Genomic DNA, 17,094 nt, shown 5'->3' on the forward strand with positions numbered 1-17,094 from the left:
TGGAAAGGCATTGAATAATAATGTAAAACAGGAGATAACAGAGACGAATAGCCAAGATATCATTCATTTTCAAGCATAGGTAAAGCTTCACCTAGATGAAAAAAAGATCTTACCTAGAACATGTCTAAAACTAAGAGTGCTTTAATCACAAGACGACATCATCGGAATTCCATACAAAAACACGTTACAAACTAGTGTCAATATTCAAGATTTGACAGAAATAAAAAAGCAAAAAAACAACAGTCAGGAGGAGCCATTGACAAGCCAAGAAAAATAACACTTCATATGATTAAATGAATCCTCAGTCACAAACACAGACAATTCTCTCCTCCTGCATCACCTAGCTTTACTCCTATCTTAACTTTGGATTCTATCAATAACTTGTGTCGGAGAGGGAGGTTTGTTTGGTCGGGAGGTATAAACTAAAATTGTACTGAAAATGGAAGAGCAGTAATGGAGTAACTGTAAGGCATAAAATTTCAACCAAAAGTATGACCTTCAACAAGGAAAACTTGTCTTCATCCATTTCTGCTTTGTTCTCTAGCAGACCACCATCACTAATCCCACAAAATTCGTACTCTCTCATTTCAAGCATTCACTTCCATGACAGCAAGCATTTTCCATCCATCTTCAAAGAGAAGTCATCAAAGTTCAACAACCGAGTATCCCCTAGAACAAGATTCTTTCTAATATTCACACTTTAATAGCATTCAAGTTTCGTATTTACAACTTACTGTTGCATTTCAAGAAACGCCAACTTATTTGAATTTTTTATGCATTTCCTCCCAAAACTCGCCTCAATTCGTATTTTTGTACTTCGGTAAGCCTTTTAGGGTACTTCACATCAATTTGGATCCTCAAGGATCCCTTCTTACTTGGATCCTTTGAAATAGGCATTCCTTCATTAGGGACAACCACCTCATGCCCAGGTTTAATAATCTCAGTTAAAGGGACCATTATACTCCTCCCATCTAGTGTGGTAAGTTCAACAGTCTTTCCAGTGAGGGATTCGAGAAGTGTTATTTCCTGATTCACGATCAAATCATTACCATCCCTTGTATAAACTGGATGAGTTCTTTCATCCAAAACAAAAATAAGATCTGCAGGAATGATGCCAGGTTCTTCATTGCCTTTCTCTGGGAAAGTGATTTTTGTGCCTTTCTTCCAGCCCGGTTTTATATCAATAGTTACGATCTCTTCCACCAAATGAGGCTTGCTGCAAGAAAACAAAGAACAAATCAACACTGAGTACAATTCAAATGTACACATTATAAAAAAAATTTACCTAAGAACAACATGTGAAGGAAATTTTATCTTTGCAATTTACTCTTCATAATGTTAACAATCAATATTGAACCGTGCTTAATTTCATGAATATGAGGTCTGACGAAAAATAAGGTTAGAATTTATGTTTTACAGATATTAAAACAATACTGCATTGGCAGGTTTGGTCAGTTTTATAGGTCCATAAGTGATTTCATTACTTTTAGAGCAAAGTTAATTGCAGCATGATGTTTAACATGCAGAACGATCCTTAGCATCTCTTAATACAGTTGAAGCAGTTTCAGCTCTCAGAAATTTTACAAAATAGCTAAGCAGTAGACACAGACACCATCAGAAAAATTGGATGCGTACCTCGTTTACAAAAATAACAAGTATCAACAATCTTCATACAATTTTCACTTTATCATATAGAGGATCCTAGTATGGAGTATAGTATATGTTGTCAAGGTTTGCAACTTCCCAGGAAACAACTCTTTTCATGATCGCAATCACATAGTATGTGAGCATGATTGATGAATGAATATGTCCAAAAATTAAAATATAAGATATAATCAAAATATACTTGATTTAAAAGCCTTTTTGGGAATTGGGTGGACCGAGGCCTGAAATTTGTGAAATTAAAATGTAAATACGTGCAATTCACCATTGTAACAGACAACCAGCCAAATTCAACTAAACTCATGTTGTTTGTGAATCTCTATTTTTCACTTGACCTATTACAAGGTTAATCTACATGACTCGTGGAAATAATTCCACTTAAATTGTTTCTTACAATGGATATTGGTGAATATGTATTGCAACTAAAGGCATAACGCAATACAAGCTGATCAAAGTCAAAGAATATCTATAAGGAACCTCATCACACTTAACAATTTAACATGGCTTAAATTGATTTAACACAGTAAGATGCAAGTTCCACACTGAATTTATTCATGAACTTAATGTTCTTAACAATTGATGTTTTGCTCTGATAGGCTAAAAAAGTCGATGTTAAATCATGCATCAGTAGGGAAGATGCATTGCCACTCCATAAGGCATTCAAAAGGCGTGGCAAGAACTAAAGTAAAAGGTCGTGAACTGTATCCCGCACATCCTTTCTATTTCACACATTTTTCCATCTGAAAACAAACTGCGTGGTCACCCCACTCCTGTTAAGTTCATGTGATAATCAAGCATGCAATACAACTAATTCATACTGACCATAACTACATATATAGATATATCATATAGATAATAATGCAGCCACATGACATGACCTGACAAGTACAAGGTTAAATAACTAATAACCTAAAATAAAAGTGCACCCAAAATTGGGGGGAATAAATGGAAAAAGAAATCTTGCGTACTGAAACCCAATTATCCACAACAGTTCTCTAGCCGCCTAGACGCCGCTCGGCCAAACCGAAAAAGTGCTAGGCGGTTTTAATTTTTGAAAACCCAATTAAACAAAAACATGACATAAGAAATAATTATAAGTTTTTTATTTTAATTTTTTGGAATTGAAAGCCCAATTAAAACCATGATTTGTTGGTTTGTGCTTGCCCTAACACATGATTCTCATCTTTTTGGTATGCTTACTTCTGCACGCATAAGAGCTTACTTCTGCACGCATAAGAAAATCGAATCAAACTCTAAAGTTAATTTTTTTAATTTTGATTTCTCTTGCATTGATTATTATCCAGACCTGCCTTAAACAGAAGAAGCGGGAGAAATGAACCAGGTGTCAATTGGATTTAAGAAAGTTTGGGCTGACATTTATTCTAAAAAATCATTACTCTTGATACCATGGAATCTGCCTGACGACGCTCAATCCCGCCTAGGTGGTGTAGGCTCTAGGCGTTGGTATGACACCCGACTAGCGCCTGGTGAATTATATTACATTGATCCACAACAATCACATGATACATGCAACAAATAGCCAATTTGAAACCCAAAAACCCGATGTGCAGAAATCAAATAAATGCAGTTCAAACCACCTCAAGAAGTATCTAAGCCTTCAAGAATTACTAAATAAAATTCGAACATATTTGATCCACATAAACATAAAATAAAACGGAGAAAATCACAAATGGCAATGTCAAAATGCACCTAAAAGGGGAAAAAACAATCTTACACTTAAAAAAACCGGAAAAAATAAAGAACATAACAATCAAACATGATTAGGTAACCAAGAAACAGGAAAACACAATAAAAAAAAAAATCAATAATTGCACGCAGAACAGCACTGCGCAAGAATTCTACTTCAGACTGAACAATCGGATCGTAAATAAACAAACACACAACCACCATAACAAAAAAGAAGCGAGGCACAAAAACTCGATGATTAAGTAAAAAAAAAAGGTGCATACCCATGCCCATCAAAAACATTCCTCGAAATTTTCATTTTCCGTGTGGCACCACTGTACAACTCTTCCAAACCACACACGAGCACGTTCTCCAAAGGCGGCGCCTTTTTGGCCCCCTCGCCGTTATTCATCGTCTGACTCCTGAAATACCCATCTCTCCTAATCCCACCGCCGTTACTGCTGCTACTCGCATTTCCATTACTATTCTCCCCAAAAATTTCCGCATAAATATCATCCGCATTCCTGGGATTGAACCGGAAATTCGGGTTCGGATGCTGCTGATGATTGTAGTGAAAACCCTGATGACGATTCCGCGTGGTGCGTGCAGGAGGGGGGAATTGACCAGATTTGAGGCCTTCCTCTCCATAAAGATCGTAGATCTGACGCTTCTGCGGGTCACTCAAGACGTCGTAGGCCTCGGAAATCTGCTTGAATTTGGCCTCGGCTTCTTTCTTGTTGACGTTCTTGTCGGGATGCCAAATCATGGCGAGACGGCGGTAGGATTTCTTCAAGTCATCGCCGGTGGCGTTGCGGTTGACCTTGAGGATATTGTAGTAGTCCACCCCCATGAGAATCTTTTCTGAGATTTCAAATTTCGGTGGAATTTGGTTAATTCCTTTGATGACGAGAAGTGATTTGGGGCCAAGGAGATGGATTCAGTGGGCTCCATTTTTATTTTGACTTTGCCATTTAACTAATCATTGAGCTAAAAAATTTGTAAATATAATAATTTTTCATATTTTAATTTTTTTTTACATTTATATGGATATAAAATCTCGATGTCTGGTCTCAAATTTGTCAGATATGTGGCAAAAACTTGTGTGAGACGATCTCACGGATCGTATTTTGTGAGACGGATCTCTTATTTGGGTCATCCATTAAAAAGTATTACTTTTTATGCTAAGAGTATTACTTTTAATTGTGAATATCGGTAAAATTGATTCATCTCACAGATAAAGATTCGTGAGACCGTCTCACAAGAGACCTATTCTAGATATATTATAACTATGATATTTCATTTAAACTTATGTGATGTCATGTGATATTTAGTCTCAAAATTGTCATGATATCAGATAGGTTATATATTTTTATATCTTGTCACAAACTTGACTTGTTTGTAAATTTTAAATTTAAATTCGACTTGAGAATCTAATACATTGTCTCAGACTTATCATGATGTAAGTAGATTATAGCTGATACTCACGGGAAATTTAGGGTCTGATCCACGCAAGCGTCACTAATCCAGACACGGGCTCCAAAATTACCCTGGGCCTGAAATCGCAAATAAGACCGTTAGGACGGGGCCAGGAGGGTATCCTGGCGTAGCCCCTCCGACGCTCAAGTCAGAGACTGAGGATATATGGGGGGAGCAGCTAAGGGCGCTGCTGAAAACAATATAGTGAATTGAATGAATTAACACTCAAACCTGGTATTTATAAGAGAATACCTGGGCCCTTGATGGGCCTGTCTTCAATTTGGGCTAAGGATGGGCCAGGAATAATGAGCTCATCCCTGGGGTATCACCTGTCTCCCCCTCCCGAGTCGAACTGAATCGTAGGTTCGAAGTTCGATTAATTGTATTGTCCTCGGTTTACGGGGCGTGAGTTGTGCACTTTCTTCCTGCCGCTCGTCAGCCTTCCACTGCAATCCACCAGCTCTCTCCCGTCTAAGTCTCATCTGTATGTTAACCTTAACGTCGCTTCATCATCACCTCACCACCACCGTCGTGCACACCTTGGCCACCGCCTCGCTCGAGCCGCCGCCTGAGCCTCGCCAAACCACCACCCCACCTCGCCCGAGCCACCACCCCGGCCTGCTCGCCCCTCGCCACGCTCGCCCATGCTCTTCCTCCGCTCGGCTGCTCGCCTCGCCCCACGCCCTCGCCAAGCTGCCCTGCCCTCACCAAGTCATGCCTCGCCTGCGCGCGCCTCGACAGCGAACGCTCGCCCGAGCCCCCTGCTCGCCTCTCGCCGTGCTCGCCCGAGCGTCCCAAGCTCGCCCTCCACCATGCTCGCCTGAGCACCCGAGCGCTCCCCTCGCCACGCTCACCCGAGCGCCCATCATCGCTCACTCGCCCGGGCGCTCGCCCTGCTCGCCTCTCGCCGTGCTCGCCTCTCGCCGTGCTCGCCCGAGCGTCCCGAGCTCGCCTCTCGCCTTGCTGCATGCTCGCCCGTACGCACGCTCGCCCACGTACGCCCACGAGCGCTTGCCCGCAAGCACTCGCCCTCACGCCTGCTCGCCCGCAAGTACACCAGCTCGCCCTCACGCCTGTTCGCCCCACTCCCTCTGCACGCTCGCCCGTACGCACGCCCTTCATCCGTCAGCTCGTCTCGACGCCCAAGCACGCCCTTGCGAATGATCGTGTGATTTCTGAAAAAATTATGGGGGCGTTGCCCCCACACCCCCACGACCTGACCGGGCAGGTCGATCCCCGTAATTTTCGCAGCGGCAAACATTGTTCGTTAACGACAAACGAAATAAATTTTTCTAACACAATATGCCCTCGTCGCCCCCATCTTCAAGGTCCTTTACTAAGCTTTTGAAGGGAAATAGTTTCCACTTCCCCGTGCCCTTGACTCCTCTGCTAAAATAGTTCATAGAAGAAAATAAAATCAACACCTCCATCCTCTAACTCCTCTGCTAGGCGATGCCTTAGCAGGAAAATAAAATTCAACGCGTCCACCCTCTAACTCCTCTGCTAGGCGATGCTTTAGCAGAAAAATAAAATTCAACGCCCCCACCCTCTAACTCCTCTGCTAGGCGGTGCCTTAGCAGGAAAATAAAATCAACACCCCCACCCTCCCTCTAACTTCCTCTGCTAAGCCGGGCCTTAGCAGGAAAAATCAAACTCTCACCTCATCATCTCATAACTCCTCTGCTAAACCGGGTCTTAGCAGGAAAATAAAATTCAACACCTCCACCCTCTAACTCCTCTGCTAGGCGATGCCTTAGCAGGAAAATAAAATCAACATCTCCACCATCTAACTCCTCTGCTAAGCCGGGCCTTAGCAGGAAAAATCAAATTCTCACCTCATCATCTCATAACTCCTCTGCTAAGCCGGGCATTAGCAGGAAAATAAAATCAACACCTCCACCCTCTAACTTCTCTGCTAAGCCGGGCCTTAGCAGGAAAATAAAATTCAGCACCTCCACCCTAACTCTGCTCCTCTGCTAGGCGATGCCTTAGCAGGAAAATAAAGATTCAACACCCCCGCCCTCTAACTCCTCTGCTAGGCGATACCTTAGCAAGAAAGTAAAGATTTAACACCCCCGCCCTCTAACTCCTCTGCTAGGCGATACCTTAGCAGGAAAATAAAATCAACATCTCTACCCTCTAACTCCTCTGCTAAGCCGGGCCTTAGCAGGAAAAATCAAACTCTCACCTCATCATCTCATAACTCCTCTGCTAAGCCGGGCCTTAGCAGGAAACATAAAATCAACACCTCCACCCTCTAACTCCTCTGCTAAGCCGGGCCTTAGCAGGAACATAAAATCAACACATCCACCCTCTAACTCCTCTGCTAAGCCGGACCTTAGCATGAACATAAAATCAACACCTCCACCCTCTAACTCCTCTGCTAAGCCGGGCCTTAGCAGGAAAATAAAATTCAACACCTCCACCCTAACTCTGCTCCTCTGCTAGGCGATGCCTTAGCAGGAAAATAAAGATTCAACACCCCCGCCCTCTAACTCTTCTGCTAGGCGATGCCTTAGCAGGAAAATAAAATTCAACACCTCTACCCTCTAACTCCTCTACTAGGCGATGCCTTAGCAGGAAAATAAAATCAACATCTCCACCCTCTAACTCCTCTGCTAAGCCGGGCCTTAGCAGGAAAAATCAAACTCTCACCTCATCATCTCATAACTCCTCTGCTAAGCTGGGCCTTAGCAGGAACATAAAATCAACACCTCCACCCTCTAACTCCTCTGCTAGGTGATCCCTTAGCAGGAAAATAAAACTTCTCCTCATCCCCAACTCCGCTCACCCCCTAACTCCTCTGCTAGGCGACACCTTAGCAGGAAGACAAAGATTCTCCACCCTCACTCCTAACTCCTCTGCTAGGTGACGCCATAGCAGGAAAATAAAATTCAACGCGCCCACCCTCTAACTCCTCTGCTAGGCGATGCCTTAGCAGGAAAATAAAATTCAACGCCCCCACCCTCTAACTCCTCTGCTAGGTGACGCCTTAGCAGGAAAATAAAATTCAACGCGTCCACCCTCTAACTCCTCTGCTAGGCGATGCCTTAGCTGGAAAATAAAATTCAACCCCTCCACCCTCTAACTCCTCTGCTAGGAGATACCTTAGTAGGAAAATAAAAATTCTTCTTTTCCACTCTGCTCCTCTCATTGCCGACTCTGCTCCTCTGCTAGGCGATGCCTTAGCAGGAAAATAAAATTCAACGCGTCCCCCCCCCCCCCCCCCCCCCCCCCCCCCTCTCTTCTCCTCTACTAGGCGCAGCCTAAGTAGGTAAAATAAAATTCATATAATCCTCATAATACAAGAACAACCACGTACTTAATATAAGAACTTGGCTTTATTAAATATCAACTGATAACGTAAGACAAATTCAGGAACGAAATACATCAAAAATGAAGTAAAGATATTCTCTAAGATGGTAAGCGTTCCCATGCCTCTTTAGAGCCTTACCCAGCGCATTCTCCAACTTTCCTCTCAGCTCCTCTTGTACTTCTACAGGACAAAGTTACCTATTTAGAAGCTTCTCCGAATGACTATACAACTGCAAGACTGAGCTCAAGCTTCCATGCAAATGCTCGTGACCTCTCTTTTCTTCTTCCTTCACGATTCTTTCATAACAACGACGTGCGACTTTTTGGTCCCCGCACAGGACTCCAACTCCTCTTCCCACATGAAACTTAAGCTTCTGATGGTAACTGGAAGCTACTGCTCTAAAATCCTTCAGGGCTGGTCGTCTTAGAATTCCACTATACGCTGACGGGGTATCTACTACAGTGAAGGCTATCACCCTTGTTACCCGCCGAGGATCAGTCCCCAAGGACATGGGAAGAACAATCTGACCCAAAGGCAAGATGACGTGTTCTGCAAACCCATACAGCGGGGTGGACACCGGCTCAAACTCAAATCCTCTCATCTTCATTTGATCTAACGTGCTCTTGAACAAGACGTTCACGGAGCTTCCATTATCAATAAATATTCTCGCCACATCATAATTGGCAATGGTGGTCGTTACCACCAAGGCATCGTTATGTGGAGTCACAACGCCTCGGAGGTCTTCCAGCCCAAAGCTGATGACGGGGTCTTGTGGTAAGTCTGCACCCCTATATATCTCAAAGTTCTCCAACCTTCTCCCATGTGCCTTCCGAGCTCGCCCAGAGTCTCCATCAGTAGCACCCCCCGAGATCATATGAATCATTCCTCTCGTAGGGTGGTTATCCTCATTCATTCCCCTCCTCGGTTCCACGAGCTCCTGAGGGACATCTTGACATCCACCTTTCCCTCTCTGCTCACCCATCCTCTGATTTATCCATGGAGGGCCTTGACCACGCCTAGGGGGCGAGCGAGACCTTTGTCGACTCCTTAATGAGGATCCTTCTCGTCTATCCCGTGAAGACAATCTAGCACTGTACCCAACCCTTCGCGACTTCTCCCACCTCCCCGCGGGCTCCCTCACCTCCATCACCTCGTCCCGACTCCTATCTAGGGGAACATGGGATGAGAATTGTCTTCTACTACTAGTTCTGTCTTCCTCTCTTTCCCCCGCACCCCTCTTCCTTCCTCCTTTCTCCGCTCCCTCAACTCTACTTCCTCCGGGCCGGCCCTCCATCCTTCTGTACCGTTGGGCATCTTCCAAGTTTACATATTTCTCAGCTCGAGCCAACAGATCATCATAGCTCAACGGAGGCTTCTTGACCAGCGACTTGAAAAACTCCCCTCCCCTCAGTCCTTGTGTGAAGGCACTTATCATGATGTCAGGGGTAGCCGCTGGTATTTCCAGCGCTGCACTGTTGAAACGCTGGACAAATTCTCGTAAAGTTTCATTCTCTTGCTGTTTCATCACGAACATGCTCAAATAATTTTTCTGGTGCCTCTTGCTGCTGGCAAATCTGTGCAAGAAAGCTGTAGAAAAATCGTCAAAAGACTGTATGGAGTTGGGCTGCAGGGTATTAAACCATTGCTGGGCTGACCTCACCAACGTGCCCAGGAACACCCTGCACCTGACTCCATCTGAATATTGATGCAACAGGGCCGCATTCTCAAATCTCCCCAAGTGTTCCTCGGGGTTAGTATGTCCATCGTACTCTCCCACATTCGACTGTCGAAAATTCGGAGGAAGCCCTTCCTCCAATATGGCTAGTGAAAAAGGGCTTCCTCTCTTGGGTATCGGCGCCCTACTCCCTATCTGCTCCCTCAACCTCCGTATCTCCTTCCACATCCCCCCCATCTCACTAATCTCTCCACTTTGTATGGGTTGCGTCTCCTCCACCCTACTCTGGTGGACTTCAACATTTCCCTCATGCTCCTGACGAGGGGCCTGTTCCCCAGCACCCATGGACTCTTGGTTCCTCCTCATGACCTCATCTACTGTACGGGCGATGAATTGACCCAACTGTTCCAGGGTCAAGTTTCCCACGTTCTCATTAAGACGGGTTTGCTCAACCCTCGTCTCGTGACGGGGCTGCTCAGCTCTTGTCTCTTGACGAGGTTGTTCCTGTCTCGTCTTCAGACGCGGTTGTTCCTGTCTCGTCTTCCCACAGACGGCGCCAAGTGATACTCACGGGAAATTTAGGGTCCGATCCACGCAAGCGTCACTAATCCAGACACGGGCTCCAAAATTACCATGGGCCTGAAATCGCAAATAAGACCGTTAGGAGGGGGCCAGTAGGGTATCCTGGCGTAGCCCCTCCGACGCTCAAGTCAGAGACTGAGGATATATGGGGGGAGCAGCTAAGGGCGCTGCTGAAAACAATATAGTGAATTGAATGAATTAACACTCAAACCTGGTATTTATAAGAAATACATGGGCCCTTGATGGACCTGTCTTCAATTTGGGCTAGGGATGGGCCAGGAGTAATGAGCCCATCCCTGGGGTATCAATAGCATTGATAACTTGTTCTGAACTTACCTTAATCAGACAATATCTTCACGTTAGATAAGTTATAAATTTGTGCGATTGTATTTAGGCCACATCACAAATATAGACATAGTTTCTATATAAATAGTAAAATTAATGATAACTACATCAAATGGAAACTAAATATGGCTCCTCTCATTTACATTGTACACCACAATAGTTAATGATTATATTACTTGAAAATTTTAAGACATGGTTACTTTTTAGTTATAATTTTTCGAATGATTATAATCAATCGATGCTACCATTTTATGTTAGAACGAAAATAATGTTTAAATATCATGAATTACAAGATATTGTAATTATCAAGAGATTGTACCATAAAACACATGAGCCAAAACACAATATATAATTCAAAAAAATTGGAAAAAGTAGATGGGAAAAAATTTGAGATTAGAGTAAATGTGCTTCAAATAGACAACACACATTGAACAAACCACATGAACTATCTCCAGAAATTCGCAATCTCCAACTAGCGAATTCAACTATGTGCTCTCTTGACAAGGCACACATGTACATAAAACACCACCAAAAGTGAATTCAACAAAAATATACAACAAGAGGCGACGCAAACACGACATGTTATCTACGCCTAAGAATGGTATGAACATATAAATATCAATCAATCATCTTCGAAATATGGCTCCTTGGTCAGATCACCAACAAGAACCAAGAATGTAGCATAGTCTGCTACTCTACTTTCTTGAAGTTCATCCATCTATAAGCTTTGGTTGTTAAGAAGAAATGTATCTGGAACAGCGAGGCGGTTTTGCGGTTGTGAAAACTTTAAATGGTGACAGTTCTATCTTAAATCAATGGACAAGATGATTTTGTGATTGCGAAAAAAGTTTAAACCATGACAGTTTGACCTGTAAATCCATCCTGGAGTTGAAGAGAGCCATCTTTCATCAAATTGAGGCTCAAGCTCTTGAAACGTTCTCTTGAGTACTGTCGAGACGCCTTTCTCCAATCTGTCCCCGTTTTCATCATTGCAACAAACTCATCGTAACTAATTTGGCCATCCTGAAATCGGATTGGCAGTTAAAATAGGCCAAAAAGCTTCAAGAATGACAAGCTACTAGATCGATTAGAGAAAAAGAAGAGAATTTTTAGTCTTACCTTGTCTGTGTCAACCTCCCGCATAATGTCATTGCATACGTCACTATCTGCATCACCTGGCTCATCGACTAATGCTTCTCGTAGTTCATAGAGCTCAATATACCCACTACCATCCCTGTCAAAGAACATAAATGCTCTACGGAAATGCTCGTCATTCTCCATCCTCTGTAAGTGGATTGTAACCGCAACAAACTCGCCGTAGTCCAACACTCCATTTCCATCAACATCAGCCTATCATTCATAAGACAATAACCTCTATAAGGAGAACTTGCAGACAATTTAGGGTTGCCTTAACAAATTCACGACAAAGTTACAAGAAACGTGGTTTCCCAATGTTTGAAGGTTGAGTATAATAGATACAATTTGCATTCAAATTGAATTTCTAATAGCTAACAAGATCCATCCGGCAAGTTTAAACACCAAGATATGGCACAATTTTAACAGAAGTTGGCAAGCTTGTGAATACTCAAAATCTTACTGCCTCTAAATGACCCAGAAAAAGTAGAGAACATGGAGAAAAAGACAATCGTGAACATTAACTCTTAGCAACTGTGTTAAGTAGAAAATGACTTCAACGTTTTCGGTGTCACGCAAGTTATATTTACTGTTAAGATTATGGACTTGGGTCTAACTCCATCCCAAAAAGCTAGTTCAAGGAAAAAGATTGTCCAAATCAATATATACGACTGCAAAGAATTTAATCCAGCTGATGTGACACATCTAACATACCTACATGCCCTAAAATGAACAGCTAGGGCGTGAATCGTACAAGACATTAATGGGTGGTTCATAAGGACAGTATAACACATAACGACGAGTATAAACTCTTAATAATATGTTAAGATCATGGATTTTGTTGAACTACATCCCAAAATTTAGCTCATGGAGTTTGGCTTAAGTCTATAATATTAACATGATATCATAGCTCAAATCCACCGTAATGTGTTGAATTGTCTTTATGAATCATCTATTAAAGTCTTGTAAGTTTCGCGTCCTAATTGTTCATTCATGAGCTTGAGGGGGCATAGGTGTATTAGATGTCCCACACCGACCGTATTAAATTCTTGAAAATTGTATATTGACTTAAACAATTCTTTCCTTTGCGCGAGCTTTTGGGTGGAGTTAACCCAAAGTTTATAATCATAACATGGTATCAGAGCTCAAACTCATTGTTATGTGTTGGACTGCGCTTATGGTCGGTCATCTACTAATGTCTTGTAAACTTCACACTCCAGTTGTTCATTCATGGGCGTGAGTCACATCGGCTGAATTAAGTTCTTGAGAGTTACATATATAGACTTGGATAATTCTCCTCATTTGAGCTAGCTTTTGAGGTGGAAAAGTCCATAATTTTAACACTTACCACATCCATCAACAACTTTATCTCAGGCTCTGCCAGCTGAGAACCAACTTTTCGCAGACCAGCTTTTAATTCCTCATATGATACTTTCCCATCTCTATCGGTATCCATCAATGCAAACATATCTCTCATGACTTCAACTTCTTCAACAGATAAATGTTCCGCAATCACCTACACGTGTACAGAGTAAAACACAATTTGTCAACATGGGCAGTAAACGGTACTTTTCTACGATAGTTCCCTCAGTTCAACTTACTAACAGGTCAGACTACATATTTTATGCAAGAATATTAGGCGAAGCTCAAACACCAGTTCCCCATGTTGTTCACTAGAAAATCTTCTCCCAGATGATATCTTGATGTGAGGGATATTGATTTTTCCAATAGAAAATAAGAGTTACAAATATAGCTAGACTAATGCTCGACGCTTACCCGTAATGCTTTCTTCTTGAATCTATTCATAACAGAAAACTGCTTAAGTCTTGCCCTCACAATATCTCCCAATGGTACATTTGGGGCCTTCTTTGCATTTTGTATCCACGGGTGTTCTGATCAAGACAAAAAATGAAAAGAAAAACGTTATAATTTTTGCATAAAACCGCAGGTAAAAAATCGTCTCCCAGCGAGTTACAATAGTTATTAATAGAAATATTGGAAAAACTGTCTCTTGCATCCCCTACACACCCAAGCTCGCCTCTCACAAACCAGGCGAAGGCTAAATATTTTTAAAAAATGTGGCAATATTCGAGAACCGAAGGTCCGTAATGTTTGTTGAGCTGTAAAAATTGATCGACTCACAAGTCAATAGTGACCAGGGAACCAAAACAGTGGCAGTTCTGTGACCAGAGAAGCTAAACCTCCTGGATGTAATATTACTTCCTATTAAACAATCAAGTATCTGAATGCATTTCTGGGAGACCCGATAGGTTCTTGGTCTTTAATCTTGGATTTTATTTATTAATTAAATAATGTCAAATCATTTCACAATCCCAGTTGATTGATTTGTATACGATGACAGAACCGTTTTCTACTTGAGTATAGAAACCAAGGGGGAATCTCCACCAAGACCATGGAAAACCAGGTTTCTACTATTGAAATCTATAATCGACAAATGTTATCCTAAAAGCAAAAGACCAGTATATAGACTGAACGGCCCTCTGCTCAATAATGGACAGTTACCACTGTTACAGAATTAAAATCTACTTTCTGGAAATGTTCTGCATTTATTTATTACCAAAGTAAACACTAGTTTTCCTGGCCAAGGGACATTTACTAAGTAAATAAAAAATTCTTGGGTGCCGGGGTCATCCATTCGTTTCTCAGCATGCTGCCCATCATCATTTTAAAGAAAAGTGATCACATGCAGCAAAGATAAAATAAAGGCACTACCACTAACTTTATCAATACTTTTCAAGAATCTACCACAGGAGTATTTTCCGAACATACCAAGTACTTGCTGTGCAGTCAAACGCTTTTGGGGGTCAGGTTCCAACATCTGCCTAACGAGGCTTTTGGCACTTTCGGAAACCTGAGGCCATGGTTCCCTCTTAAAATCGATAACTCCTCTTAAGATTGCAAGTGCAACCCCCTGTTCAGATTCTGCGGCAGGTTGTGAAATAAAATAGCTCAATTCATGAACTAAATATAAAAAGATTCGTACCGAAAAGGGGAGTAAAAGTACCGGCCCAAAATGGAGGAACACCACACAACAAAATATACAGAATAACACCAGCACTCCAAATATCAACTTCAGGTCCATAATTTCGCTTCAAAACCTCCGGTGCCATGTAATATGGACTTCCCACAATTTCATTGAACTTTCACCTGATTATCGAATTATCAATGCATTTAAACAAATCAATATATTAACATAAGAAAATAAAACAAATCAACAAGTATATATTCTATCTTGATAACAGCATATTATGCCAAATGGGACTCAGTAAAACGCAAGAACAATTCAAAAGAAAATTTTAGCTTCTTAAACCAGATCAAACAATTGGACATACCCAGAAATCAGATGCAACAAACCAACCTTGGCAATGAATAACAAATTTTAAAAAGGAAAAGAAAACTCAGAATTCCAGAACATGATCGAAGAAGAACGAGAATGAAATCAAACGATCAAAACCCAGTAAAAAAAGCTAAGAAAACTTATAAAAAGATTCAAGACCCACCAAAACAGATCAAAGATCGATTTTTTCATAATACCGAAAAACAAAAACAAAAAACAAACACAAACTTACCAGGCTTGAAAAACACAGACAACCCAAAATCAATGGCCTTCAGCGCCGCATTCTCCTTCTTACTCGCAAACAAAAAGTTCTCGGGTTTCAAATCTCTATGCACAACGCCATTCTGATGACACATCCTCACCACCTCCGCAACCGTCCTCGCCACTCCAGCTGCAGCTCTCTCGCTGTAATGCCCACGAGCCACAATTCTATCAAAAAGCTCCCCACCCTCGCACAACTCCATCACCAGATGCACCGCCTCGTTATCCTCGTAGGTGGCACGTAGCTTGACGACATTCGGGTGCTCCGGCAAGCTAGACATGATCTCAACCTCGCGGCGGACGTCCTCGATATCCACCGCAGTCCGAAGCTTCTTCTTGGATATCGATTTGCACGCGAGCGCCTCGCGCGTCTCTCGGTCGGTGCACAGATAGGTGACCCCGAATTCTCCGCGGCCCAGCTCACGGCCGAGGATATACTTGTCGGAAATTTTAGTACGGGGAATGAAGTCTTTGAGCACGCGGATCGGGGTAGGAGATTGCGCATACGGATTGGGGTAGCGCCCGTCGGCTTTCTGGCCTTGTTTCTGAGCATGGGATTTGGGAGTCTGATGCTCAGATTCCGAAGGTCTTATGCACGCGTTGCAGTTGCCCATGATGGGTTCAATATAAATTTAGCTGGAGCCACAGTTCGAAGATGTAGAAGGCGTCGCCGCCGCCCGTTGTGGCAGTGGTTGGTGGTGCCGGTGGAGGAGCGAGAAGGTGAAGAAGAGATGAGTTGGGGTCAGCCGGTGGAAAATTCTGCCGTTTGAATATAATAACACTCATTTAATTACTATCATGCTATTATTAATTGTTAATTATTCTATTACTAATTGATTTTTATTGCTAATTATGATATATATATACACACACATTTTTTTTTGTTAATTTTGGAACAAACTCTTTTGAATTTCTTAATTTAATTTCTTAATTTTTTTAAAAAAAAATTATGCTAAAATAATAACTTTTTAAGTTTAAAAGAACATAGACTCCTGTTACATTATTTCACATGTTAATTTTGTAATACAGATTTTCAATTTGATTTTGTAAGGAAAAAATGTTATTTTTCATGTCAAAATTATTTTTTATTATTGTAAATATAGATCAGATCAACTTGTCAAATATTCAAAAAAATACAACCAAAAAGTTACTTGATTTTCATGAAAAACGATTACTTGATTAATATTACAATATAACGTAACGTACTAAAAAATTTAATTTTAAAAGATAATCTTTTATATTATACTTTAAAAAGTTATATAAATTTAAAATATATTTTCCAAAGACGATGAGAATACCAAATAATGGGTCATGTTACTAATATTTAATCCAATAATATTTAATCCAATATTATCTTCAACGGGTTCTCCATTATTCCATTTGATTCAAGCAATTTCCAAAAACTAGTGTTCATAATGACTCGAACTCGACTATAAAATAGATCAGATCGAACACGACCCTTAAAATTTCGAAAATTCGACTCGATAGAGACACGGAGTTTACATCCGCGAATGAAATCGTTAATGAAAGAAGACCAAATTATTTGTTGGCATCGATTTACGATTATTTTCTTTAATTATGAAGTATTAGTAGTAGTTT

General features: G+C 41.6%; 2 protein-coding genes across 2 annotated transcripts; both read right to left on the reverse strand.

The window, feature by feature from the left end:
- Positions 1-270: 270 nt before the first annotated feature.
- On the reverse strand, positions 271-4,277 carry LOC142520938 (uncharacterized). The gene is made up of 2 exons (XM_075624100.1): positions 3,633-4,277; positions 271-1,216 (listed from the first exon to the last, which is right to left on the reverse strand). Exons 1-2 carry the CDS (start codon positions 4,196-4,198, stop codon positions 772-774), a joined length of 1,011 nt encoding a protein of 336 aa, XP_075480215.1. The 5' UTR covers positions 4,199-4,277; the 3' UTR covers positions 271-771.
- A 6,814-nt stretch (positions 4,278-11,091) lies between these two features.
- On the reverse strand, positions 11,092-16,264 carry LOC142520486 (calcium-dependent protein kinase 10-like). Its single transcript, XM_075623466.1, has 7 exons — positions 15,459-16,264; positions 14,902-15,037; positions 14,667-14,819; positions 13,653-13,768; positions 13,225-13,392; positions 11,862-12,092; positions 11,092-11,765 (listed from the first exon to the last, which is right to left on the reverse strand). Exons 1-7 carry the CDS (start codon positions 16,107-16,109, stop codon positions 11,592-11,594), a joined length of 1,629 nt encoding a protein of 542 aa, XP_075479581.1. The 5' UTR covers positions 16,110-16,264; the 3' UTR covers positions 11,092-11,591.
- Positions 16,265-17,094: the final 830 nt, after the last annotated feature.

Source organism: Primulina tabacum, chromosome 12 (assembly GCF_025594145.1).
Source record: "Primulina tabacum isolate GXHZ01 chromosome 12, ASM2559414v2, whole genome shotgun sequence".
Classification (NCBI taxonomy): Eukaryota; Viridiplantae; Streptophyta; class Magnoliopsida; order Lamiales; family Gesneriaceae; genus Primulina; species Primulina tabacum.